Source organism: Epinephelus moara, chromosome 9 (genome assembly GCF_006386435.1).
Source record: "Epinephelus moara isolate mb chromosome 9, YSFRI_EMoa_1.0, whole genome shotgun sequence".
NCBI classification, from domain to species: Eukaryota; Metazoa; Chordata; class Actinopteri; order Perciformes; family Serranidae; genus Epinephelus; species Epinephelus moara.
Window position 1 is genome coordinate 4,356,135 of NC_065514.1, and position 27,632 is coordinate 4,383,766.

At 41.8% G+C, this 27,632-nt stretch overlaps 1 protein-coding gene across 1 annotated transcript; it reads left to right on the plus strand.

Annotated features, from left to right (window-relative positions):
• The first annotated feature begins 7,134 nt into the window (after positions 1–7,134).
• Positions 7,135–27,226, plus strand: st8sia3 (ST8 alpha-N-acetyl-neuraminide alpha-2,8-sialyltransferase 3). The gene is made up of 4 exons (XM_050053870.1): positions 7,135–8,062; positions 18,254–18,373; positions 18,765–19,322; positions 22,562–27,226. Exons 1-4 carry the CDS (start codon positions 7,803–7,805, stop codon positions 22,848–22,850), a joined length of 1,227 nt encoding a protein of 408 aa, XP_049909827.1. The 5' UTR covers positions 7,135–7,802; the 3' UTR covers positions 22,851–27,226.
• The last annotated feature ends 406 nt before the right edge of the window (positions 27,227–27,632 follow it).

A 27,632-nucleotide genomic window follows, 5' to 3' on the forward strand; every position in this document is an offset into this window, starting at 1 on the left:
AATACATTACACAACTCTGAAATATGATTATTGTTCTGTTTATCTTTAATTTTTATTTCAAATGATTAACGTAATTTTCAGGGGATAATGAATTGTGTTTTGCCCTCTCTTGCACAGATCTCCTTTATTTTGTAGCTATTTCATTTTTACTGTTGCCAGTATAATGTCTCATTTGATATGTTAACCTGTCATGTACCAACCCATTCAAGATCAATGAAAATGATCACCCTGTGGTTGTATGCCCCCGCGTACCAGTCAAGTTTCTCTTACAGTTCACATCCATGTCTTTAGAAACATGGATGCTTCACACACATCTTTCCCCTGACAACACAAAAGATCCATACAATCAGCACAGTTTCATGGTGGACACCCAAGATTAGAGTCACTAGTTAAGTATCTGACCAAATATGAAGAAAGTCCCCCATAGTGTTCAGAGATATTGCGTTCATGAGAATGGGACGGACAGATTGACAGAAAGACAATCCAAAAACATTATGCCTCCAGCCATAGTTACTGCCAGTTTGGAGTTATAAAAATAATTATAGCTGCTGCGCAGCGATGGGTCGGGTCCGGGCATTTTAGGCAATTCTGAGCAACAAGCAGAAGAATTGGAAGACATTTAGGAATTTAGCAACACAATCTGCCTTTTGCATCAACTGAGGCTTGAACTCACAACCTCTGAGACTAAGAATCAATTTCTATCTCACTGAGCTAATTAGTCAGAGACAATTCATGTGTAGCTTCACAAACTGACTAAGCCAGACGTGCAGGTTTAGCAGCCGTCCATGCATGGAAAAGCAGATTTCAAACCACTGTAAAAAATTCAGTTATCGAAACAAAAATCTGAAAATACACATATTGCATCTAGACAGCATGGAGATGTTGGTAATTTGTTTGTAACAATGACTGATTTGCTCCATAAGTGAAAAACTGATGTTTAAAATTGCCATTTTTACATTGACTCCAATTGTTCACATTAGAGCAAAATTCAAAATGCTGTCAAAAATTCAGTTTTTGAGATAAAATTCTGAAATTTGCCACACATCATCTACCATGACTCTAGAATTTTGTCATTTTTTTCATGAACATTGAAGATTTATTTAGCAAGAATTTGCATGTATATGTTTACAGTACCGTTTACAGTCAAACATTTTGATGCACTGTAGGCTCAATTTTTGATAAATCAAAAATCTGAGAAACATAGTTTTTGTAGGACAGTCTGAAGATGCTCTGTAGCAAGTTTGGTGTCAATTGAGCAAAAATTGTGGGAGGAGATAGGTTTAAGAAGTTTTACAGTTTTTGAAAAAAACAGAGTGATGAACTTCATAATTTTTAATAGGTTTAAATGTACAAAAGTTTCTTCAGTATTGGGGCTACAGTTTGATGAAAGTTGTGAAGTTGTAGCACGTATGGTTGATTTGTTATGAATTTTCAAAGTTTTGAACTTTAGACGCTTGCTGTAGCGCCACCATCAGGACTATTGGCTTGAGTTTACAGCTGAGGATATCTGGCATGAGACTGGACCTTTGTGCAAAGTTTGGTGAGTTTTCACCCATGGGAAGTATGATTTCCTCGGAAGAAGAAAGAAGAAGAAGAACACCTAGGATTACAATAGTGTTCTGGCAGCTTAGCTGCCCGGACCCTAATAAAACAAATAAGTTGTGAGTGAGGAGAGTAAGACAGTAGACGAACACTGTAACCTGCATGNTGGTGAGTTTTCACCCATGGGAAGTATGATTTCCTCGGAAGAAGAAAGAAGAAGAATACCTAGGATTACAACAGTGTCCTAATAAAACAAATAAGTTGTGAGTGAGGAGAGTAAGACAGTAGACGAACACTGTAACCTGCATGTTGTCTTTGAGCAGCAGGTGCTACACAAAACCCAACCCAATCACCTCAATAAGTGTTGGCATTGTACATTTCTACAAACCACGGATATGTTAATTTGCAAATGATTATGTAGCAAATAAATAAGTCTCGACTGACTGAAATGCAGTGATGTCTCTGTAAAAAAACAACCATTTTTCGTGGCAATATCCCCGGTGGAAAAACACTGATAGGTCGGAAAATACACAGTCCCTAAAAACACCTACGTTTGGGGCTAAAAAACACAACACAATCTGTTTTGTTGTTTGTTGGTCTTGAACAGTGCTCTGCCGCTCACAGTCGTATACATGGTTTGCAGAAACATAAAATGTTTAGCAGCTCAAACAAAACTCCATCAATCTGCACTCTACTGGGTGAAGGCAGAAATCTCAATGGTAGGTATTTCAAACCCTCAGAAAATAACATTGAATCTATCTATGGTATAATATGACTGTAGTGATTGGCAGAGTAGTGGTCCATATGTTTACATCACTTCCTGGTGACAGAGTGTAATACAGTGACAGCTGGTGTCTCTTCAGGGCACAGAGGGATGAAGAGGCGTCATCACAGGGCGAGCAGCTCTCTGAAGAATAAACAAATCCTGATGGCCTGTTTTTATCTATCGGAAGCTGATACGCCAATATCTTCATCCTGGATCTGTCCTAGTCTCCTCCCCTCGCTCCTCTGTCTCCTCTCAGTATCAGTTTACTTCTCGTCTATCTGTTACACTCACATCTCCCACCCTGACTCCTTTTCTTCCCTCATCTTGTTTCCTTCATTTAACTGATTCCCAAACCTTCTCCTCTTACTTCCTTCTGCTTTTCTATGGTCGGCTTTTTCCTCTCAGTTCCTCCTTCTCTCAAAAGACCCTTTATGTAGTATCATATATTAAATAAAGAATAAATTATCATCATGGGCATTTACTGTTTCCTCTGGCGTCATGTCTCTGACAGCAGCACTGTATTATATCATTTATGTCAGATCCTTCTGGCATTAAACTCCGTCCGTGGCTGTTTGGTGTGAAGCGCAATGAAGTGAAGTAAATCAAAGTGAGCTGAGTATTTATTGTTACAGACACTTCCTCTGGCCTGCCTCTGCACAGGACAGCAAACTGCAATCAAGTCAAGTGAAGTAAAGTAAAGTGACGAAAAGTAAGGTTGAGAAAAATAAAGTGCTATCCAGTGAAGTTCGGTCCTGGTGCAATGTCCTGGTAACACCTGCATTTTCACAGCTCAGTTACAGCCCAGTCACTGGAAGAAAGTGTTGGTATTTAGGTTTCTGCAAACCACGGATATGTTACATTTGTACGTTACATACATATCATATTAACATTTCCAAACTGACATGGTATATGAGCTGACTTGACGGTCATGGGGAGGTGGAGGGGATGGTGGATGCCATGTCACCTGCAGACCACTGTTTAACACCAACTTTAACAACACTTTTTAGCCGCCAAATGTGCCCCCTAAATGTGGTTCGTTTGGACAGGTGTGACCACAGCAATCACACTCAGGTGTGCACCAAAACAACAAGAGCAAAGGAAAGCACGGGGATGCTAACTTTCACTTTTGTCTACAAAAAAAAGAGAAAGAAACCCCATAATCTCTGCAGGTTTACTTCCCCAGTACTTCCTACTGAGTGTGTAAAGTAGTGTGTCTCCCACTGGCCCAAGAGTTCCTGCCCGGCTCATAGAATCTACATTGTCAGGGATTTTAAAATCGTTTGTCTTGGCTCAAGGAAAGTTTCACAATTATAAAACCTACAAGGATCAAACACTAATAATAACAAAGAGCCATAATTGACTGTGTTTACAAGGTCTTCAGTATCCCGGTTTTGAGGCTTATCCGGGATATGATGTTTACATGGAACACAGAGAAACCCGGTTATTCATATCCCTGTTTACATGATAAATACCAGTAACCCGTTTTCTGATCACTGCATCCTATCTGCGCAGGCGTGTGTTACGCCTTTTATGTCTTTTGTTTGCAACGGATTGAGCGGGAAATGTGATATATTTATTATATTTAGAAGTAAGAGAAAAATAAGACCTCTGTGGCTTCTAGTGGGCTTAGCGTTAGTAAATATTCACGTTGCATTACAGCTATGGCTTATCCACTTCATCTTCAGCAATGGGAGGAGAGAGCGACAACAAATATTGAATACGTCACCAGCTTTGATAGGTATTCGGCTGTCACTGCCACCTGTCTTCTGCCGTCTAAACACATAGTTATGTTGAATTCTTTCATCATTTTCAGGCAAAATTCAGTCTCTTTGTCGCTCCAAAAATGGGAAGCTCTCGTTGCCGCCATGTTGCTTGTATATCTGGTGCGTCACTCTGGTGCCTGCGCACACGGCGGGCAGCTGTCAGAGACCGGGATAAGGCGTATACATGCTCCAGTATCCCGGCTTCTATCGGAGTACTCCAGGTGGCAAAACTGGGTTTCTTGAAACCGGGAAAAGGGCATAACCTGGTTTCTGAATTCGGGATATGGTGTTTACATGCACACACACAAAAACAGGATACTTAAAAAACTCAATCAAAACCGGGATACTAAAGACCTTGTAAACACAGTCATTGACTTTGCAGTTCAAGGTGTCCTCTAAACTGTTTTACAGACGTCTCTTTTACAATGATGGTTTATGAAAAAAAAAGCTCTTTGGGCTGTGGGGATTTTTTTGGCTGCAATACCACAAGTGGCCACTGGGAAAAATTGGAAGCAAGGCTGGGCTGTTTTCCTGGGAGTCTGTACGTAGTATCGACTGATCACGTTTGAGCGGCAGGTAGATGGTCCACGTGGAAAGCAAAAGAGGTCGAAGACATTGGCCGAAATACAAGCTCAGAACCTAATGGCTATCGTCTGATGATTATTTAGTTTTTTTTAAATCCACAGTTGTATGCAGATATCTGTTTATTGAGATTTAACCTAAATGATCGGCGCACAGAAGAGGAAGTCTTGGCCCGCTGGTAATACCGGCGTCCCTGAAATACCATGTAGCTTTTACAAAAAATTATGGAAATTAATTATTTTTTTAACATTATAATTTTCATTTATTGTCGTAGGCCTGAAGAGATTCTTACAATCTTCAGCTGTCTTAACATTTCATCAACTAAAATTTGCGTTAGACATCTGTGTCCTGGGGTTTTATTTATAAACATTGTGTACGCACAAAACGAGGCCTGAAAGAAGCAAACGCCACCTCCCACGCAAAACTTGTGACATAGAAAAACAGACTTAATGGGAGAAACTCTGACCCATGCTTACGAACATTTGGAGACGGACACATTGGCGACACAGATGGTGAGGTGGAAGCCTGATTGTAGAAATTGTTGAATATTATTTGGCTCACCCAAGGCTGTGATACTTTTATGATGAGGCTCAAATATGTTTTGTGGCTCCAGACAGATTTTTTTTTCTTTTTTGGGGGGCCAAAAATGGCTCTTCTGTTAATAAAGGTTGCCGACCTCCGATGTAGAGGCTCGTTGTTGTCACACTGACAGCCAAGGGTTCTGGGACTGATCAGTTACTAACTCTGACTAGTTGAAATGTCGGCTGTAAAAACATCTCAAGCAAAGACTGACTGTGAAATTCACACTTTGTTCAACAACAAATTCACCACATATCAACACATCTTCTCCACCACATATCTGCTGCCAATAAAGAACTGTTACTGTGCAGCTTCTGGTAAAGATATGAAATTGTGTCATTTAACGCAGCGTTATTTTCGGCATTGGATGGAAACACTGTGGTGGAAAACTGCAACACTTACTGGGAAGAATGGGACTGCTACTGGGTGTACTGTGTGTGTGTGTGTGTGTGTGTGTGTGTGGGAGACATTTGATTTGAAGCTTTAGGATCTTAATCTGTACGTCTGTTTGACAGCCTCTACAAAGCCATTAGATCCCTCCGTGTGTGTGTGTGTGTGTGTGTGTGTGTGTGTGTGTTCTATCAGGCCTTAAGCCCAGCAGAAAGGTCACTGTTGAAATGTCAGCAGCAGTGGCAGCCCGACTTTCTGTCTGATGTCTTTATGTGTCCGTGGAGCATCTTACCGTCCGTCTGTCTGTCTGTTTGTTTGTGTTTAGGTGAAAGCATCTGAATCAACTGTATGCAATGATTGACACCTTCAGGTCAGCACGTGAATCATACACTGTGTAAAATAATGGATGTAACCACTGTGACGTCGCCAGCTGGTTTGTGGACTCCCGTTTTAAAGCATCAAGTCTGGCATTTTGGCCGTCGCCATCTTGTTTTTTAGAGCCAGAGGTGACCACGTTCTGATGAGAGGATGGATCTGACAGAGTTTTTGTTTAGTTGTTAATTTTAGTAATTCAATTACTATTTTTTTTCATTACACCCCAGGAAAGAAGCTTTTGTTAACATTTTAAAGACTTTATATACATGTATAAATCATAACTTTTCTTTATACAGCTTCCCTCATCCCTTGAGCCTGATCTGGGAACATAACAGTGTACAATAATTTGGTTTATGACCAAATACCTGCAAAGCTAATGAGATTCCCAGCAGCCTCAGCTTGTGTTTGGTGCTAATGTTAGCATGCTAACACGTATATTGAGGATCTAAGGACAGGAGGTGCTGCATGCTGTAAGAATTGTGAAGTCCTTGGAGGCAAATTTGGGATTGTGGGCTCCTCTAAAATAAACTGCAAAATATGTGAGTGGTCCATGTTCAGTGTGGTTAGAAGTGAAACAGGCTCATTATGTCGACCTATAGGATATTAACTTTATCCTCGTCAACACTTGTAAGATTATATAGGCGACATTTTATGTTGAATAACTATGGATATAGTTATTTCATTTAATTAAAATAAAAATTAAGATTTTGGTTTGCCATTTGGTGTGCCTTGGGCAAAAGTTGGAAAGCCACTGGGCTCCAACATATTTATAACAATAATAATATACAAAAATAATGATTTATATATAAAATATATATATCATATATTCCAGTGTAGAAACAGGCTGCATGTTGGGCCTACAGTTTATGGTGCAGCCTACAAAACAAACACAGCACTTGTAGTTTTTAATATATGAAAACATTAGATGACAGTATTTGTCACTCCACAGAACTGTTTGTGTTTTGACATGAGCAGAAAACCTGTTTTTATATTTTCACGTTTCTGAATATTTGGGTTCAGTCTGATACTTGACGCCCCTGCAGCCTCCTGTGTGTGTGTGTGTGTGTGTGTGTGTGTGTGTGTGTGTGTGTGTGTGTGTGTGTGTGTGCCCTCCTCTCTCGGTGCGTCTCTGCTTCTCAGGACGCAGAGCTCCGCCTCGGATGCTGCTGCTGCTGTTTATCTGATTACCGCGATATGAGAGCTGCGTCTCCTTAAAGCGACACTCCGCTTTAATTAATGAGACTACCGGGGAGAGGAGGAGAGACACGCCGAGGATGCAGATGAAGAGACGGAGCAGCGCCCGCCGGTCGCCTCCATCTTCTCGCTGCAGGAGGACGCCGCGTGTCGCCGCTTCGTTTCACCGCCCTGGGGTGATGATGCCGGCTGTAATGTGACCCTGCATGCCTGCAGAAAAGCCTCCAAGACCCCCCTCCTCCCTCCTCTGCTCTCCATCCTGCGATACACGGACAGTGGATGCGTCACAGCCGCTCATCCTGCGTCGTTTCTTCCGCAGACGCGTCGTAGCCTCCTTGCCTCATGTGTAGGTTATGAAATCGGCTGTAAAAACGCGGCTGTCCGCTCCTGACTCCTGCTGCACACACGGACTCTGTAGGCTTCATGGCTTCTGTTAATAGCGTCAATAATCCCGCGGATTGCGCGTCCTTGTTCGCCTGCCAGGCCTTTAACGTTTCTGCTCTCCTGTACGCCGCCCATGCGTTGCCGCTGCCGCGCCGCGCCACCTCCTTCCATGGACTCTGAGATCTAACGCGCGCCGCCTCCGCGTCTACGCCCTCGCCCTGCCGCTGATGCGGTGCACCTGGGTGCTCGCTGTCTCCTCGTCCTGGTCCTGGCCGGTCAGTGATCCTCCGGTCCGGGGGGGCTGGTGTCCGCAGAGAGGCAGGATGGTGCGGATCGCCAGCGCGCTGGGGCTGGTCATGTTCAGCGTGGCGCTGCTCATCCTGTCGCTCATCAGCTACGTGTCCATCAAGAAGGACTTTCTGCTCAGCACCCCCAGATACGGACCCAATGGAGGACCCAGGATGTCCATGTTCCATGCGGGGTTTCGGTGAGTCCAGGCCCGCCTGTGGAGCATCTGTGTGGGCTTTATGCTGACTGTGGGTTTGCATCAGATCAGCTGAGTGTTTGGATTTTATTTTTAGTTATTAATACATGCTGACAGGGTAGAAATATCAGCTGAGCGTGACCTAGAGCTGTGGCAGTTTGTGGATGAACCTGACTGTCTTAAATCCTCATAAATGATGTTTTATATTGTTTCTCCAGATGAACAGTGGCAGGGTGGAGCAATCAAAGCAGAAATATACATCAACTTTATCTCCTGGCACATCTTATCTGTAGCTCAGGAAGCTGTAGCTCTGATCAGATAAAGGCCTCTCTGCTGTCTGAGGCCTGTCAGCCCACTGACTGCTGCTGTGCCTCCATGCAGTATTTGTCCTTTGGTTCATCAGTGTAAGGATATGTTTTTAGTTTCTCAGAGCAGACTGTATCACAGTGTTCACTCTCATCATTTAAGGGCAAAAATACTAACATAATTTAGTGTACTATCGTTCTGTGGTTTGAGCCCCACAGTTACAATAAAGAGAAATTTGTAATGCTAAAGCACACAATGACAGAAAGTTTTTAACGTCTAATTCTAATGTTTTAAAAATGTTTTTCTTTGAACAATACATAAAACTACTTAGCAGTTTGGTTAAGGTTGGGGAAGGTCGTGATTATCATTATTAAAAGTAAGCATTAACTTTTGGATTGTGATGGGGCAAAACTTCCGGCCATCAGAACGCTGTAATGAATAGTTGAGACCAAAATGTGGCAATAATCCACTTTATTATTTATAACACATGAAGACTTGACTCACTCGATAAGTAACGAGATGTGTCCCTTCCTATTACCCTTACCCTAACCCCAACCACCTCTCTTTTATCATAACACTGCATAGCTAATGCTCTTTAACTGCTAACATAGCATTAGCATCAGTAACAAGATGTAGCCTTCCCATTACCCTACCCTAACCTAAACTGCCTCTCTTGTAATGGAATACTTCATAGCTAACTAATCGCTAACTTTGTGTTAGCATATTAAATACGATATAGGCTAGTCTAGCCTGCCCATTGCCCTTATCCTAACCGTAACCACCACTCTTTCAACATAATACTCAATAGCTAGCTAATTGCTTACTTTAGCATTAGCATAAGTATTGAAATGTAGCGTGCCCATTACCTTTATCCTAACTTAAACAACCTCTTTTCTTACGGAATGCCTCATAGCTAACTAATTGCTAACTTAGTGTCAGCATATGTAACAAAATATAGGCTGTGTTTCAATTCAGGGGCTGCCGTTAGTTAACTCAATATATAAACGTCACAGTCGCGCAATGCATCTTGGGATAGACTGGCCCACGAAGGATTCATCTGTTGCATCCTCCCAAATTCTGGGAAAGGCTGCATTTCTCGGCAACATTTGAAGGAGCCTTCGAAATGGCACAGCCTTGGTTGCGCCAATGTGATGTAATCGGTTCAAGCCTTCGAAGGCTGCAGCCCCTGAACTGAGACACAGCTATAGCCTAGCCTTCCCATTACCCTTATCCTAACCTTAACCACCTCTCTTTTAACATAACACTTCATAGCTAGCTAATCGCTAACTTACCAATTTCGTTAGGACTTCAACTTGCGGGTCAAGGAGCGAAGGGGGCTGATCGTGGACCAACATGTAGGTGTAGTGGACGAGTAATGTAGCTAGAGGGCGGGTCACGTAGCTGCTCCAGCTGCAGTTATACCTGCTCGAAAAATGAAGCCAATGCGGATGTGCCAAAAACTGCAGTTCCTCTAATGGCCACTGGAGGCTGGCTCCAAGAGCGAGTCAATCCCCACAGACCCTCATGTTAAAATGCCCAACTTTACAGCCGAAATAAACATGTTTACAGCCTGGTACAAAAACAGTTTTGGTCTCTATAGCTAATTTCAACATTCATGACAACTGTGCAGGGTGTGAATTTATTTATAACTTACCTGTTTACATTTTATTAAGGTTTAAAGTCACACAGAATTAAGGGCGGGCCACTTAGATGACGTGGTGTCTGCCGATAGTGTTTTACACCGGCACGAGCAAGCCCAGTGTACATGAATGGTCATTTGATGTGCGTTTTCAGGCGTGCAGGTATTGGATGGAAATAACTTCTAAAACAGTGCTAAAATGCTCAGTATTTTGATTTTAAAACGTTTTATAAAGACAGCGTATCAGTGTGGATGTGGCCTTACTCTCTGCCTTGGCCACATTGGTAGTGAACTTTAATTGTACGCTGTGGAATCGTCCAATACCTATGCATTTCTGAGGATGCTGGGCTACTTTCTGGCAACAGTTTGGGAATGGCTCTTTCCTGTTTCATGACAGTGCCCCTTGCAGAGAGCCCTGACCTCAGCCTCAGCTTTGGGTTTAACTGGAACGCCGTCTGTGAGTCAGACCTCATCACCCAGCATCAGTGGGTGACCTCACTAATGATCTTGTGGCGGAATGGGAGCAAATCCCTGCAGCCAGGTTCTGACATCTGGTGAAAGCCTTAAACCAGAGAGAAGGCTGTTGTAGCACCACATTAATGCCCGAAACTTTGGAACCAAATGATCATCAATCATAGGGTAGTAATCTTAAGGTGTCCACATCATCCACTCACCTGGTCTGTTTGTTTTGGAGAGGAAGAGACTTCTGTGGATAATTCGGCTCCCGCTGAAATCCTCTTGATCGTCTGGATCTTAAGTTATCAGAGAAAAAAGGCATGTGGCGAGCGAGCTGTTCATCTTTGACATGCCAAACAGCGTCAGAGAAACGCTGATTTTTAACGTTAAACTGCTTCATTCAGGGGTTTTACTGTTTTTTAATTACCATTTCCTCTTGTTTTACAGAGGAAGAGACTTCATGGATAATTAAGCTCCTCGTAAAAACCTCCTGAACACTGAAGGAATTTTAACCGGGAGATGTTTCAGCTGGTTGCAGTGTACAATCCTCACCACTAGATGCCACTAAATCCCCCCTAAATCTTACACACAGTTTGTTTAATTTCTTTGTGAAACAGTGGGCAAGTGCAGTGACTTCATGGAGTCTCTCATTAGATCTAGATTGCCAGCTAACGGCACCTATTTAGTCCTATAAGAGCTGTTCGCCAAGCACATTGCCAGCAAGTTTTCTAGCTCCTGGGTTTACTTCTGGGATATGTGGCCTACCAAATATGTGTGCTTTTCCCCCTGGCCCCACCCACGAGTTCCCGCTCAGCTCATAGACTTTACATTGTGATGACATCATAGATTATTATTTGCTTTTCTGGGCTCGAGGAGAGTTTTACGAATATAAACCCTCCATGGATCAAAGATCAGTTGGAGATTCTTAAAGTCAAGCTTTTTTTTTTTTCTTCTTCTTTTTGTCAGTCTGTGTATTTCTGGGAATGTGTCAGTCCCTAGATTTAGCTGCAGAGTCCTCACTTTTACGCTGCTCTCCAGTACAGGTAGCTGCAGACCCCGACCCAGGCAGTGTCTGAGTGAGATGGAGGCAGCTGCCAGGAGGACGAAAGGCTTTGCCCAGTCAAAACGCAGGCAAGGGGGGGGTGGCATTGGTGGTTAATGGAGGCAAAACCGCAGTCGTACGTTGCTTTTTCACCGCTGCAAGAAAATATTAGGGTTGCAACGAGATTTTCAGGGTACAATAACCGTCTCATAAAATTTTGCGGTTTCACGGTATTAAAGAATTTACATTATTGTTAGTTAGAATGATCCTTAAAGGAATGACAACAGAAGGGTTATTGTTGGTTGAACAGATGTTTTATTACTATAATTGAAACTTGAAATTATTTTGTTAATGGAACTATGTGTAAAAAGTCTCCCCTTGCCTAATAACTAAAATTAAGGGGAGATTCTTTGTCCAGTTCCATTCTTTTTTTCAATGTCTAGATAAGCAAATGTACAGGGTAAGATAACCGTCAGCTTTTATATCACGGTAGACCTTAAAGGGAAATTTCGGTTTATTTCAACCTGTCTCCTATCATCCGTGCTTTGGAAAGCAGAGCTAGATGGTAAACAAACATGGCAGCACACCGGTAAGGTAAGACAACACGTTTACATGTCGTTTTCTATATGTTCTCTGACATTTATCCTAACGATATGAGGCGGTCTTTGTGGAAAAAAAGCTTGTTTAGTGGACTAACTTTGCACTTGAAGGTTGCCTGTTCACTTACGTTTTAACAGGTCTGACGCTACTATGCGCCCCGGCTGTATCTAGGCTAACGGCTAACATGCTAACTATTATTTTTATGTCACTAGTCACTTGAAACTAATTTAGGACGATAGAAGACAGGTTGAAATAAACCGAAATTTCCCTTTAAAACTGGTATATCGCTGACAAAATCCATACGGTCACAGCCCTCCATGGCAGTAAGTGGACTTAAGGAGAGACAGAAGAGCTGTGAGTAAATGTGCTGATCTAGTTCACAGCCGTGGGATTAAGTGACAGATGCCTTGTTTTCCTTCAGGCTGATACACACCGACTGAGAAAACACACTGTCATGTACCACTTTAAACCAGTTCATCAGAGCAAAGCTGTCTCCTCACTTAAAAGGCAATCAGCCAATCAGTGTCATCCATCACTGACATGAGAGATACGATGTACTCTCCCTGATTATGCTGTGTAATTATGATAAATGTATTAATGACATGTTTGCTGACTGTTAGAAAACATTAGCATATCCTATGACCACCTCCAGAACTAGTTTAGATGTTCAAATCCTGTGTCTGCATTTTTACTGCGTCTGTTTCCAGTCCGAACAGGATACTCCTGAACAGTAGGTCCACTGCGGCTCCATGGAAAATCATTCCGTAAATCTTTGTCGTCCGACATGTTGGGTCAGGTCCGGAGCGTGATGCTAAAACAGCTTCGTTCTGATGGAGGTTCTGGAGGCCAGCGGGCCGTCCTTGGATCTGATTTACAGCTTGAGAGCTGCATTCATTTTCCTCCTGCCTGTAATCATTTTCCCTCCTCGCTCGTCGTCACCGCGGGCCAAGGTTACACTCAGAGTGAGTTAGATGTGAAGGAGAGAAGCATGTTGAGGAGAAAACACTCTGGTGGACAAGTCCATACAAGTTTCCTGCTGTGTTGTTGTAGAATCAGAGTTTACGATCAGGAACAGGGTGACATTTTAGGTTTTGCCAAGCCAGTCGATGGAGAGGGTGTTCAGTCCATCTGATGGTCTGTACTCTGAAGAAATGACTGGCCAGATTACAATGAAAAAGAGTGTACCATCACTGTCAGGCCCAAATTTCTACTGGACTCTAAGGGTCGGATTTCCACAAAACTTACAGAACCCATTGACTCTGCAAGCTGTCACAATGCATGGCTGTGCACCACCCATTCTTTGTACCTAGTCACTCATCATATATGCAATGCCTTTATATTAGATCCAGGACAGAAAGGTTTAAGCCGCAGGACAGTGAAGAATTTCCTTTATAAGATGACTTATACCCAGTTAGTTGTACTCAGCAGACCAACGTTTGAGGCAGCGGAGAACTACACGAAAGTCATAAACATGAAGCTGTAGTTCTTTTTAGGTCTCAGCTGTATCCTTCATTGTGCAAATCACTTTCTGTTATCTGTTACTGTAATAAAATATGAGCTCTGTATAAACTAGGGCTGCCACTAACGATTATTTTCATTGTCGACTAATCTGTCGATTATTTCTTCGATTAGTCGACTAATCATTTCATCGAAAAATGTGTTAAAATGTTGAAAAATGTCGGTCTGTCTCGCCCAAACCCCAAAATTACGTCATCTAATGTCTTGTTTCATACTCACGCCAAAGGGTTTTAGTTCACTGTCACGGGAGAGTGTGTAAAGCTGCCAATATCTGAACGTAATAAGCTGCAGTAAGAGTATTTTGGGGGACTTTTATACTACTTTTCTATGAAAAATGACTCAAACCGATTAGTCGACTACTAAAATAGTCACCGATTATTTTAATAGTCGATTAGTCATCGATTAGTCGACTAATCGTTGCAGCCCTAGTATAAACCATAGATTGTACAACAATAATGGATGTAGCTACCATGGTTTCACCTATTGGTTTGTGGACTCCAGTTTTGAGGCAGACAGCTCTTAATTATGCGTAACTTTAAGCCTTAATAAAATGTAACAAGTGAGTTATATGAAAATTCACCCCCTGTACAGTTGTCAAGAACGTTAAAATTAACTATAGAGACCAAAACTGTTTTTGAACCAGGCTGTAAACATGTTTATTTCTGCTGTAAATTTGGGCATTTTAACATGGAGGTCTATGGGAATTGACTCGTTCTTGTTCCAGCCTCAAGTGGCCATTAGAGGAACTGCGGTTTTTGGCACATTGTATTTAATGTATTTGCCTCACTTTTCAGCCCCAGAGGATGCCATTCAAGACCTGTTTCCACCAGACACTTTCGGTATGGTACCTTTGGAACCAACAGTAACCCTTCAGACATGGTACCTAGACCCTAGTGTTTCCACTGCAAACAGTCCTCTTAAATGTGGGTGGGGTTGTTGTCACTCACTGCTCCGTCCAGCACTCACTGTAGTTCCTCCTTTATCAGTCTGCACCTGGTTCATCGTCCACTGAACGAGGCTGCACGCCGACATTTTCAGAACAAAATAGAACAGGCTGCAGTGAGAGTCTCTCTCCATGGGATATTTAAAAATAAAAAGTTTGTGCATTTAGTCCTTCTCAGGCAAGCTCAGGGGTTTAGTGTTGCTGTAGCCCACAGGAACAACGCTCCACGACAAAATTAATATATATAAATGCTTGAAGATCCACTCATTACTAAAAGTGTCTGTCATATAAAAACTAAAGTGTCAAAGTTGTCACAGTGATGCATTATATCACAATAACGATTGTTTTGTTGTTACAGTAATATGGTTTCAAGTAAGTATTTGAAATACACTTTACCTCTGCATGCCAGCTCTTCATAGAGTCTACTTCAAGTACTCCATTCTGTCAGTTCTTTTTAAAGTCACTGGTGATGATTAAGATAAGAGTGAGTTTGTTTTTTTTGTTTTACATTTTCCCTGCAGCGAGAGGCCGCCTCGCAAACCTGACCTGAGGTGAATACAGAGTGCTGACGTTTTAACTCAGAACACGAGGATCTACTCTGTCTTTCCTTGTCCTTTGTTTTCATATTGATATTTTTCTATGAGATCTATCTGTCTATCTATCTATCTATGGTCTTACACTGAACATCAAACTGTTTGTGTCACTAACTCGACACAAAGCAACGAGTCTATGACCCTGACATTTCTCTGGAGCCTTTTGGATGGTTTGGTGTTGGATTGGAAACAGCATGAAATAAAAAAAAATAGATGAATGCTAAGAGTAAAGAGACTTGATACAAAGTGAGACTTTTATCTTCAGTGTGTTCATCTTTAGTATTACTATCTTATTCTGATGGTTAAATTCAGTATTTCATGCTGATCCTGATACAGCGCTGCACCTCTCTCTGGCTGAGCATCACTGGCTTCAAAGATGGCAGATGCTGCAACAACAAAATAGCGCTGCTGGAGGTCTGACTGCCATCAGATCCAGGTCAAACAGTATTTACACAGACTGTTGAAGGTTTGTCTCAGTCTGGGCGGGCATCACAGAGGTGGGTTTTATCCATACAGGACAGTGTAAGTTACAGAATGATCAGACCTGTGACTCTTTCTGAACTGTCCTGATGAAGTAAATTCCACCGACCTCGTTCGTCACGCTAGATGAACCAAACTAAATGCAAATACTATTTGACCAGTTGTGTCTGCCATAGCAGAGTCTCGACCTGAAACCTTGACATTTTGATGTTTAGTCCAATGCAGAAGGAGAATAGTGTTAACGAGGCAAGTTTTAAACCGACTTTCCAACACTGTGAACAATCCTCTTTGCCAGAGTGGCTGAATCCAAATGTCCACCTGGACTTGTGGAATAAGTCCTCGCAAACTTCAGTCATATGTACTGTGATGAGTTTGCCGTAATCACGTTAAGTCTCCGAGGGAAGACACCTCAAGCTGCTAATACACAGTATTGTTTTAATAGGCTACAGTAACTGTTTTACATTAACATACGTTTTTTTTTTTTTTTAGTCAGCTATTGAAAACCCCCCACAACATCACGTCCGTATTGCGATTGTGGGCAATTAAATCTGCTAAGTCTGCTGAAGTCCGCAGCCCAAGCGGACTCTCTGGAAGTCTGCAGAAGGTCCGCTTTAGGCCCCTTGTGGACTTGATGAACTGTGGATTTGGACAGCCCTAAGCACACCAAGACTTCCCGGGAACGCACCCGCAAAGTCCGCAAGTCTGTAGCTGTGTCTCAATTCAGGGGCTGCAGCCTTCGAAGGCTTAATTTGGAGACTGATTGCGTCACATCGGTGCGACCAAGGCCGTCCCATTTCGAAGGCTCCTTCAAATGCAGCCGACAAATGCAGTCTTCTATCCCAGAATTTGGAGAATGCAATGGATGAATCCTTCTAGGCCCAGCCTATCCCAAGATACATTGCGCGTCAGTGACGATTATATATTGAGTTAATTAACAAAACAATTGTTAACTAGCCAACGGTTAAATGTTGCTAACATTACTATTAGCTAAAAGCACACAGCTTAAACGATCTTAATTTAGTAAGTTTACCTAAAAACGGTCCATCAGCCTGAAATATATCAAACAGCTGGTGATGCAACCAAGAAATCCTCCGCAGACCAGACTGTCCCATTTCGGAGACCATTCAGTTTAGCTGATGGGGTCATCAAAGGACGTGGCCAATGTCAACCGCAAAGGCCGCGCCCTTCAAAGGCTGAGACACAGCTTGGAAGTGTGGTGAAGTGCGGACATCTGGATTCAGCCAGACTGTTGCTTTTACAGGAAGCCTGGACTAAATGCTGTTCTGACTTAAGAAGCAAGCCCTTCTACCACAAGACAGCGCCAGAAAAATACATCAAAAATGTCAAGGTTTCTGTGCAAAAATAAGACGTACAGAAAAGCTTACAAAATAATGATCACATTGTTATCATTTCCTGGTTAAGTCTTGGCTTTAAGGCTTTAATATACTCACTTGTAGCATTGAAGGAGTTGAGGCTTCTTGCACTGCAAAACAAAAGTGTTCATCTTATCAAGTGTGTTGAGCTCATGTTGGGATCAAATTTACCAACAAGGTGACGTCATCAGAATGCACATGGAGGTGAAAAGTCAAGTAATCAAGGAATCATGTCAAAGTGTAGATGTTTGTTTTGAAACCATCTTGAAAGTGAAGGAAGGACATTAATCCAAATTTGTTTGAAGGGAAAATATTGTCAAATTAACTCTGAATGACTTGCTAAGATGAACAGAATTCCTTTAACAGTTTGGCCTTATTGCTCATCTTCCCACAGAAGGTTGATTTGATTGTAGATTAGAGTAAGCAAGTGTGCGTTTACACTGAGCTGAGAGTGTAAATGAAACTGAATCTTTTTTTTGTTTTACTGCAGCTGCTTTCCTAAAGGAATAAACCTCTGTATTTATTTGCTGAACGGATCAAACATTTGCACATTTCAACCGGCTTCTTTTGGAGGCATTTTAGCTTTGTGAAGGAGGTGGTACTGACAGGGATTAGAGATTTTCTGCAAAGCCCAGATGAAGCTTTATTTTTTAACTTCTGGGTTTTGTTTCTACGACATGGAGAAACACGAGCAGTCAGGTGATCTCCCTTTCAGTTTTAGGGTATTTCACACCAAGTTTAAATTCGTGTGCAAGATATTTCAACCACGCAAGTAGATATTAAATTTGTTTCTTGGAAACCAAAGAAGTATTTTCATTATTGTCTGATTGATTGGATCTGGTCTAAATACTTTTTTCTTTTATTAAAAAACATCTGCTGCTCAGATGCATGATAAGAACACTAAATATAGCACGAATAACTGCGCAATCTCATCTCAGATTTGGTGTAATTTTTTTTCCCTTGCAAAATTTCTGCGACACTTGAGTTTCAATGATCAGTGATCTCTTGGCTGACTGCTTGTGTTTCTTGGTCTGTCAGATAAATGATCTTTTAATGTTCGCTTTGCAAAAGTAAGGATGTTTTGCATTACCAACAATCCTTTTTTTAAAGAGCTAAAATGCTCCTCAAAACATTTTGAAGTGCAAGTGGTTTGAAGCCGACCTCTCCTCAGCACAGGAAGACTGGGTTAACCTCTGTCTATCTATCTATCTATCTCCTCCTCCTCCTCCTCCTCGTCTGTGCAGCTCCCAGCTGGCGTTGAAGTATCTGGATCCAGCTTTCACTCCTCTGACCAACTCTCTCAGCGAGGATCTGCAGAACTCCTCGAAATGGACCTACAACCATACTGCTTTTATACAACTGAAGTAGGTCACACACAGTCTCTCTGTTTCTGTGGCGTGTTTTGGATGTCCTTTGAGCACTTACAGCAGTAAAACTCTGTTGAATTTGTATCCAGCTTCAAATCTGCTTCAGTTCAAACCATTCAAGAACCTGGTCCACTGTAGAACCGTTGTTTCCACAGTGGACCAGAGTGGACAAACCAAACACTGGCTCTAGATAGGGCCATCTGCATTTTTGCATAAACAGTGGATTTACACTTTCATTTGATGCCATGAGACCCAAACAGACTTTTTCCCATGGACTAACATGGCAAAAGAGACATCTGCCAAGCAGTGGGTCCATTTTTTTAAGCGGCACAGCCGCTGACTTGTGGATAAGAACAGTAACGTACAAAAACTTATTTTTGTCTTGCAGAAAAGAGATCTCTCAATACATCGACATCCCCCACAACTTCACGCTGACAAGAGACTCAGTCCGAATCGGACAGCTGATGCATTACGACTACTCCAGCCACAAGTACGTCTTCTCCATTGGCGAGAACTTCCGTTCGCTCCTCCCTGAGATCTCGCCGATCCTCAACAAGCACTATAATGTCTGTGCTGTGGTCGGCAACAGCGGCATCCTCACTGGCTCGCGCTGTGGCCCCCAGATTGAGAAGTTTGACTTCGTCTTCCGCTGCAACTTTGCGCCAACTGAGATCTTTAAGAAGGACGTTGGGCGGCGGACCAACATGACGACCTTTAACCCCAGTATCCTGGAGAAGTACTACAATAATTTACTGACTGTGCAGGACAGGAACAATTTCTTCCTGAGCCTGAAGAAGCTCGACGGAGCCATCCTGTGGATCCCGGCATTTTTCTTCCACACGTCAGCCACGGTGACGAGGACACTGGTCGACTTTTTCGTGGAGCATCGAGGTCAGCTGAAGGTCCAGCTGGCCTGGCCCGGAAACATCATGCAGTATGTGAACAGGTAAGACACCCAGTAACTCTGCACTACATTACAAAGACCCAATTCCTGTTCCTAGATAATGACGTCTTTAGATGAGCCTTTGCATTTACACCTGGTGTTAATAACCGTTCTTGTTATGTAATCAGATTCTAATTCAATTTGGTTGTCAGTATTCGTAATCACCTTCCAGCCTCCTACTTGTGAACATGACTTTTATATGTATGTGTCTGATGTTAGCTACTACTGCTTTGCTAGCTTGTGCTAGAAGGGCAGACGTTGAACTGACTGGGAAGAGAGCGGCTACAAAGACAGTCCTTTGGTGCTGCATCTAACCTGTGTAAAGGCAGCAACAGAAAGTTTGCTGACTTTTCTTGTGTTCACTTTGAATTTTTGGCTTAAAAGGCTGATTAAAGCCTGTTTGTTGAATGAGTGAATTCCAAATTTCTCGTTTTTAGTTGTAGGCCAATTTACACTCCTAGTCTACAAGTATTCGAATATTAAAAATCACTTAAAATGCCCATCCCTGATCTCAAAATTCAAATTTGGTGGGCAAAGCTTGCAGACTTGTCAACTAACATAATATGTCTCAAGTCCAAGGAAGTGTCCCTGCTATGGGTTATCCTTAATGTTTTTGTTCTGTGGCCTTTCACAAGGCTTTCTTGAGATATCAGGGGCAGACAGAATTAGGTGACCTTTCAACTCCACATGTGGCCTGGCTGATCCAATTGCATTAACATACGCTTTCTGGTTGAGGGTGAGAGGCTGTCAGCAGATAAACGGAGATCTGTGTGGGTACATTAGACCCTAAAAAAGAGGGTGGATCATGGGGAGTACCACCAGTTGGTCCAGGAGCTTCTCCTCCATCATGGACGTTTACAGGCATATTTTAGGATGACTCAGGGGCAGTTTGACAACCTGCTGTCTATCATCAGGCCGTATAGCTCTGGGTATCCAGCAACCGCTACCACCAGTTTCTCCTCCATTGTTTACCAACTGTTGTGACCACCACAGAAGACCCGCCTCTCAAATCATCCAATAGGACAATGGGGAAAAAGATGTTGAAAAAAGAGATGACATGGGACGCTTTTCCAGTCTGACCTGAAGTTTTTTAACTCAAGGAGTTCAGAGAGCTCCGGCAAAAACACCAGGCACCTAAAGCACTGAAACATGAGGTGTGTAGCAACACAAAAACCACGAGAAAAAGCTTCATTCTCATTAAAAACAATTACAAAAAGCCGCCCCCAGCTGCTAAAACACTTTCTGTGTGATCAGGGCCTAAAATAGCCGCGCACTGTAATTTTAATTAAACAAACAGGAGGAAATGGGGCATTTCATGGGGACTATTTTCAGTGGCAGATTAATCCACATTTGGCGCTCTAGTGAGTTTTTGTGGCAGCAGAATGGTGTGTGTGGGATCAAGTCAAAATAAACTACAGTGTGTGTATTCATGGTAATAAAACAACATGTCACATAGTGCAACAGTGTGGCTCATTGATGTGTGTTTTTAGTTTTGGGATAACAGTGGAGCTCTATGGCACAGAGGAAGAAGATCAGTACACGTTTGGCCTTTTTAGAAAAAAGGCCAAATATCTGTCTGGGGAAAGATAATTGCTGATTGGATTATGTTCCTTGTAGAGCTGAAATGATTGGTTGTCAATTATTAGATTAACTGCAAACTGACTTGTGTAATTTTGTAAGAAATAAAGTCAAAATTCTCTGATTCCAGCTCCTTAAATGTGAATATTTTCTGGTTTCTTTGCTCCTCTTTGACAGTAAACTGAATATCTTTGTAGTTGTGGACAAGACGAGACATTTGAGGACGTCACTTGGGGCTTTGGGAAACACTGATGGACATTTTTTTTTTGCCATTTTCTGACATTTTAAGACCAAATAAGTAATGAATTAATTGAGAAAATAATCGTTGGTTGCAGCTCCATTTCAGTGGCAACAGTTTTTCCAGTCCAAATGCAGCGTAGTTTATAATGAAGTGGTCGGGGTGGGTTGCTGACATTGTTCTATTCAGATTCCTGCACCTCTCAGTGATTTTCTGCTCGTCAGAGTGGATTCCCACACAATTAGTTCCCATCTACATCTGGTGAGGACGGTCAAGGCTGTTCCCTAAAAATGACAGCATACATTACACATTCGTCTTTACTTTTATGTCCGTGATTAAAATGTCCCCGTGTATCTCTGTCTTGTTTGTAGTGGTTTGTGTGGTTGTATAGTATCGAGCTGTTCTCTATATGGCAAAGAGGAGATTTAGGCTCCAAAGCCGGATTATAAAGCAACAGCTATTTAGTGAAAGGTATGGCACAGAGCTGTAACTGTGTGTGTGAAGAGGGATTTAAGTCTGGTGCTTAGTGCTGGAGCAGAATAGGCTGCTCGTACAGTAGCTTAATCTTCACCAATCCCATTAAAACTACCTGCTCTGGAAGAATTACCACGTTTAAGCAGCTCAGACGGCTTTCAGCACCTCAAGGACTCTTGGAGACGGTTTTGTCGAGGCTGGTTTGGAGAGTTCCCCCTCTGTGCCGCTGCAGAGCAGGACTGCCTGGTGAAAGCATCAGCAGTGGTCAGATTAGGGTTTTTTTTAACCATCAGAAGTCATTGCTTTTAATAACAGCTTACTGTCGAATTTTTGGTGAATGACTTCGAAATAATTGGACAAAATTGGACATAACTGTCATCTTTTTTTGTTTGTTTCACTGAAATTCAGGTTTGTCCCTTTTCATGTGTCACACAAATAAATAAATACTTGGATATTAATCTAATTTATACTATTTTAGGTGGGTGCATCACTTTGGTCTATTCAGGATTGAATTCAGGTATTTTACCCTTTCAAGTGACTTATAATTTGAAAATGTAAGGCTCCTCTAAAGCAGTGGTTCCCAACTGGTCCAGCCACATGGTCCAGATTTCTCCTTAGTCATTAGTTTAAGGTCCACACAGTTAAATACATTCAGCGTCACACTTGTGTTTGGCCATGTCTTCAAGCTGGTTGCTGTCTCTGTTAAGTAGCTGTCTGTTAGTCACTCACTCTACAGCAGGAAACAGCACTTCAAAATAAAAGCTCTGTACCGGAAATTCACTGTATTTAAAAATTAAAGTGCGTTTTTTACTAAGGGTGCTTTCAGACCTGCTCAGTTTGTTTTGATCCAGTCGAACTCAAATTCGTTTGCCCCTTGAGTGTGGTTCGTTTGGGTTCTTCTTGAGCATCTCGACTTTAATGTCTAATTGTTCTCCTCACTTGTGCTCAACAGCTACTGGAAAACCAAGCAGCTGTCGCCAAAGCGCCTGAGTACCGGCATCCTGATGTACACGCTGGCGTCCGCCATGTGCGACCAGATCCACCTGTACGGCTTTTGGCCCTTCGGCTGGGACCCCAACACGGGAAAGGAGCTGCCGTACCATTACTACGACAAGAAGGGCACGAAGTTCACCACCAAGTGGCAGGAGTCCCATCAGCTGCCTGCCGAGTTCAAACTCCTCTACAAGATGCACACGGAGGGCCTGTTGAAGCTCTCACTCTCCCACTGTGCGCAGGGCTAAAAGTGCGCAGGTACAGCGCTCCTTCAGACTCCAGCGCTTCCACAGGCCAGAGTAGTCGGAATGATGAGGCAGACAGGAGGATTTGTGTGGTTTTGCCAAAATCAAAATCTTGGCTCTGAGGCCGAGTTGGTGAAATGGGCTCTGGAACTGGTTTTAGCCCCAAAAAGCCCCGTTTGACAAACTGTTTGTACAGTTCAAGAAACAAGTAATATCATTTTCTACTGCTTAAGAGCTGAAAGACGAAAAGGACGACAGTTTAGGAAAAGTTGGCTGCAGCTGGACTTTTAGGCAGCGTTGCTCTTCAGCAGAATATCACAACCTTGAACTGCTTCATGGTGTTTTTATCGCTTATCACTGTTAGGACTAAAGCTACAGATCAGCAACATTAAAACCAACATTAGCACTGCGTTAAAGAAGGCAGATCTCTCATTCATTCACAGTCTGGGTCCTGACAACGGGCGCCATGGCAAAATAGAGCCTGGCTCAATATTTTCTGCAATTTAGGCCTTGGCTACACGTACATGGCTATTTTTGAAAATGGGCTTTTCTCAAAAAGAAAATTTCCATCCACACAATCACTGTTACAAAAAATTTGCGTGTCAGATGCCGCCGCTAGCACACAGTGGACACGTCACTGTGCAGCTCATAAACAGACGACCACACACAGTCATTACAGCTTTTACAGAACGATCTGTACTTCCTCCACCTCTGCATTAGCATAAAATCATTTCTTTCCCGAAGAGCCAATCTCCAGAGCTTTGTCTCAGCGAGCGATATCTTTTTGGCCATTGTCTTCATAATGACAGGCTTGTGGGTCGTTCAGCTCAATATATTTTTCGACCTCATCCATTCTTCGTCACACACCAGACACAGCAACAGAGTTCTCTATGCATCCTTTGGCAGGAGTCGAGCTGCCATAGGAGCAGAGAAAAAGAGCGGGAGTTTGTATGTACAAGCAGAGAGCAAGTGGGGGGAAATGCATTTAATTCTGGGGGTCGTGAGGCTGGAAATACGACAGTGGCATAAAGGGCTATGGGGCAGCATGTCCAGGAGCGCCAACGGCAATGTAGGGTTGTACATTGAAAATAACAGGGGTGTATTTTTTTACATGGCGTTCGCCGCCAGTGTGTTTTGGCCTGTAGTGTTCAATCTCTTACTCTTGTGATCAGAAATGATCTTAAGCTCAATTCCGAAATTGTTCTGTAAATAGTTTCCTCATATATAATAATTTAAGCAACTTCTGATCTATATCTGATCCATCTCAATTTTAGGTTAAAAATAAAAACTTGCGGTTAGGCCACGGATACAGATTATTTAGTTGATAGAACAGATGCAGATAATGGTGCACTCACTCCCAAAATATTGTTCCTTTAAATTGCAAAAATGGATAAATATGAATTCGTAGTATACAGTTAATGTTACATATCTTAGCCTAAATGCATAGAAACATCTATGTTTCTAAAAATACCTGCATACGTATGGAGTAGGCCTCAATTGATCGTTTAACTGTAGAGCAAATGATTGACCTTTCTCATTCTTTCTCTGATAAGCCTTCAATTCATAAATCAGTTACTCAACACACCTGGATTGTATTTCAGTGTCTCACTAGTACCAGAAGCAACATGCGACCACTTACACAGGCCTTTGCCGTTTTTTCACGCAGTGCTGCATTTGGTCTCAACGCCCTGTACGTAAGACAGCAATGTGGTAATTCATAGTTTGACTATAGCATCAGAGTGAAAAGGATTAGCTTCAACAGCTAACATCATCTATTGGCTTACAAATGATTGTTGAGCAGCTGAACAGGACAGGACCCGTGTTTGCTCCATTTGCAATGAAGTACCATACCTAACCACAGATTAGTCAAATGCACAGTAATTCCCCAAAGCATCCCATTTACACATCCAGCAGTTATGGAGCAACATTATCATCGTTTAAGCTGTTTTTGTGTCCAACTGATGAATGTAAACCCAATATTCACTCTCTTTTTGCTCTGTTTTTGGTCTCCACCAACTCCTGACAGAAATATTTGGCTGTTTAGCTGCTAAATATTTCACTTTCTTCACCAGCAAGTTGTTTACTTTGTCTGAAAAGCACAGAGAGACACATTTGAATATTGTGGATAAAGGTGGGGCCATTTCCTGACATACGGCAACAAATCTAAGGAGTTACAACAGAGGCACCATGAATGAACGTTAGTTGTAATGTAGAGCAGGTTCAGGCTGTGGGTTGTGTATAATTGAGCTAATGACATGTTGGTTTATTTTAAAAGTGACGGCCCTACTTTGTAAGGTTTCTAATGTTAGCTAGCTGGTTGTGTAGCCAGCACTTTGCAACTTATCAGGAAGATGCACTTTCGGCCAGTATGCTGCCATTTCTTTCTTCTAAGTTGTGGTCATTTTTTGGTTTGCCCTATCACTTTTTTGTGTGTTTTAAAGAAAAATAGAGCTAGATAATTGGTGATATATGTTAGAAAATAGCCTCATAGTCCCAGAGTCTTATAAATCACCCACCACTTTAGCCAGGTGGCTCCATTCAGTTTTTTTTTATAATCTACTAATGCTAGAGCGCAGTAAATAAAGGGTCACTTCCCTACAGAGATAGACCTTCATGTTAAAGAGTAAGATCCTTTTTGTTTAACCAGAAACAGCCCCAGAATCGCAAGCACCAAACCCACCAGACTACATTTAAATAAGCAGTAATTTTAGCATGTATAGAGGCAGCATGTTTTCACATCTAACCATGTGAATTAAGGGTTTATTTCAAGTAGGGTTGCAGCGATATACCGGTTTAAAGGTATACCATGATATAAAAGTTGACGGTTAGCAGACCATTTGCTTATTTACGATATTGAAAAAACTAATGCAACTGGACGTTGAATCTCCCCTTTATTTTATTCTTTTTCAAAGGGGCAACATTTTACACAAACTTCCATTAACAAAACAGTTTCAAGTTTTTAATTACAGTGATAAAACGTTTGTTCAACAAACAATAACCCTCCAGTTTTCATTCCTTTTAAGGGTCAATCTGACGTACAATAATGTAGATTCTTCCGTGATACCGTGAAACCGCAATAATTTCTGAGACGGTTATCGTACGATGAAAATTTCATACCTTTGCAACCCTGTTTTTCTAGAGTTGGTGGTTGTTGGAACAGTGCGAAGACAAACCAAGATGGTTTTTTCGTTTTTTTTTTTGGTTCTGTCAAGTACTTAATGCAAAGTTACGCAGGTTAGCTTTTTACGGAAAAAAAACAAACATAGTTGGGCGTTTTGACATTACGTACTTAACGTAAAGTTAGCACACTCAATGTAACATGAGACATTGTATCTTCGAATAACTCAGAGTTCACTTGGTTTTACATGAGACACAAACACCAGTGTCCTGGGAGAAAGTCCTGTATTTGTTAACCCATCCACCTCCCAAATCTGCCTCCTCACATGGACTTCGCTCTTTATACTACTTTCTTATTTACTCCCAACAGCACATTGGTCACGTAATCAGAACCTTTATGATTACGTGGGCTATATATGAAATCTGGTGCATTACTTTTCATAGGTATGAACACTGCATGAGAACAGCCCGACACGGGCAAGTGGTGTGGTAGTTAACCACGCAGTTCTTTAACAAGGCAATTATAATTAACATGATGATTATTAACATTAAGGGGGTCAGAGGTCAGGTGCATCAGCCCTGAAGCAGGTAGAGGTTCATTTTGTTGTTTAACAGGAGCAGGAATGCTCATAGACACAAGGTTTTCAGGCGTATCAAATCTGAATTATCATATTTTACAAGTGCTTTCTTTTCATGTACTTTCATATTTGGTGCCGTGTGTTAATAAGACAATGAAAACGAGAGAAACTGGGACTATTTTTGTAATCTGCAGCTGAATATCAGCTGTTTCACCTCTTGTTTGTCAGTTTCATTCCAAAATGAGACATCTATGACTTGAAACGTGACATTTTCAGGACTTTGACAAAAAGATTGTTGGCATGAAGGTTAAACTCAATATTTCATATTACAGGTAATAATGTTATTTTTGGACTCGAGCACATTATAAACTCCTTAACAGGATGTAAATGCGTTTTATTTTTGTCTTCTTTTGTCGTCTTTTATTTTTGTAATATAAAATATCAGTCTGTATCAGGTAACATTTTTCCAGAATGTATTTTTTGCATTTTGAATGATAGTAATGAGGCTGGCTCCATCCATATCGACATGTCTGTAGAGATCACTCTATCAAGGGTAATATATACTAAAACCATATTTAGGTATCATACACAGTATGCTGTAGATTAACAGATATGTTTTATTCATCCAATACTTGAAAGGAAAATATATCTACTCTGTATTTATTTAATCATTTAGTCATTAAAATGAATGAAATTATGAATTTGACAAAGTGAATCCTGTCTTGTTTTGAGTGGAAGTTTATTTCTGAAGACTGCTGTCTGTTGTTTCTAATAACATTTCTTTGTTTCATTTATTTTTGTATCTACATTCTAGTTTTCTGGTTTGTCTTTTATTAAATCTTGTGGTGACTGGACTTAAAGGGATAGTTCAGGTTTTTTGAAGTTGGGTTATATAAGGTCTTTATCCATAGTCAGTGTATTATAGAGCGGCTCCAGTTTGGAGAAGCAGACAGAGGTACCGACACAGAAGCTAAGCAATGTAATGTGGTTTACAGGGGCAGAAGCAAAACTGATTTTAGCCCTTGAAAAAATCTATCAGTTTAAGTGAACGCTATATTTCGACAAGGAACTGAAGCCGTTATCTATGCTG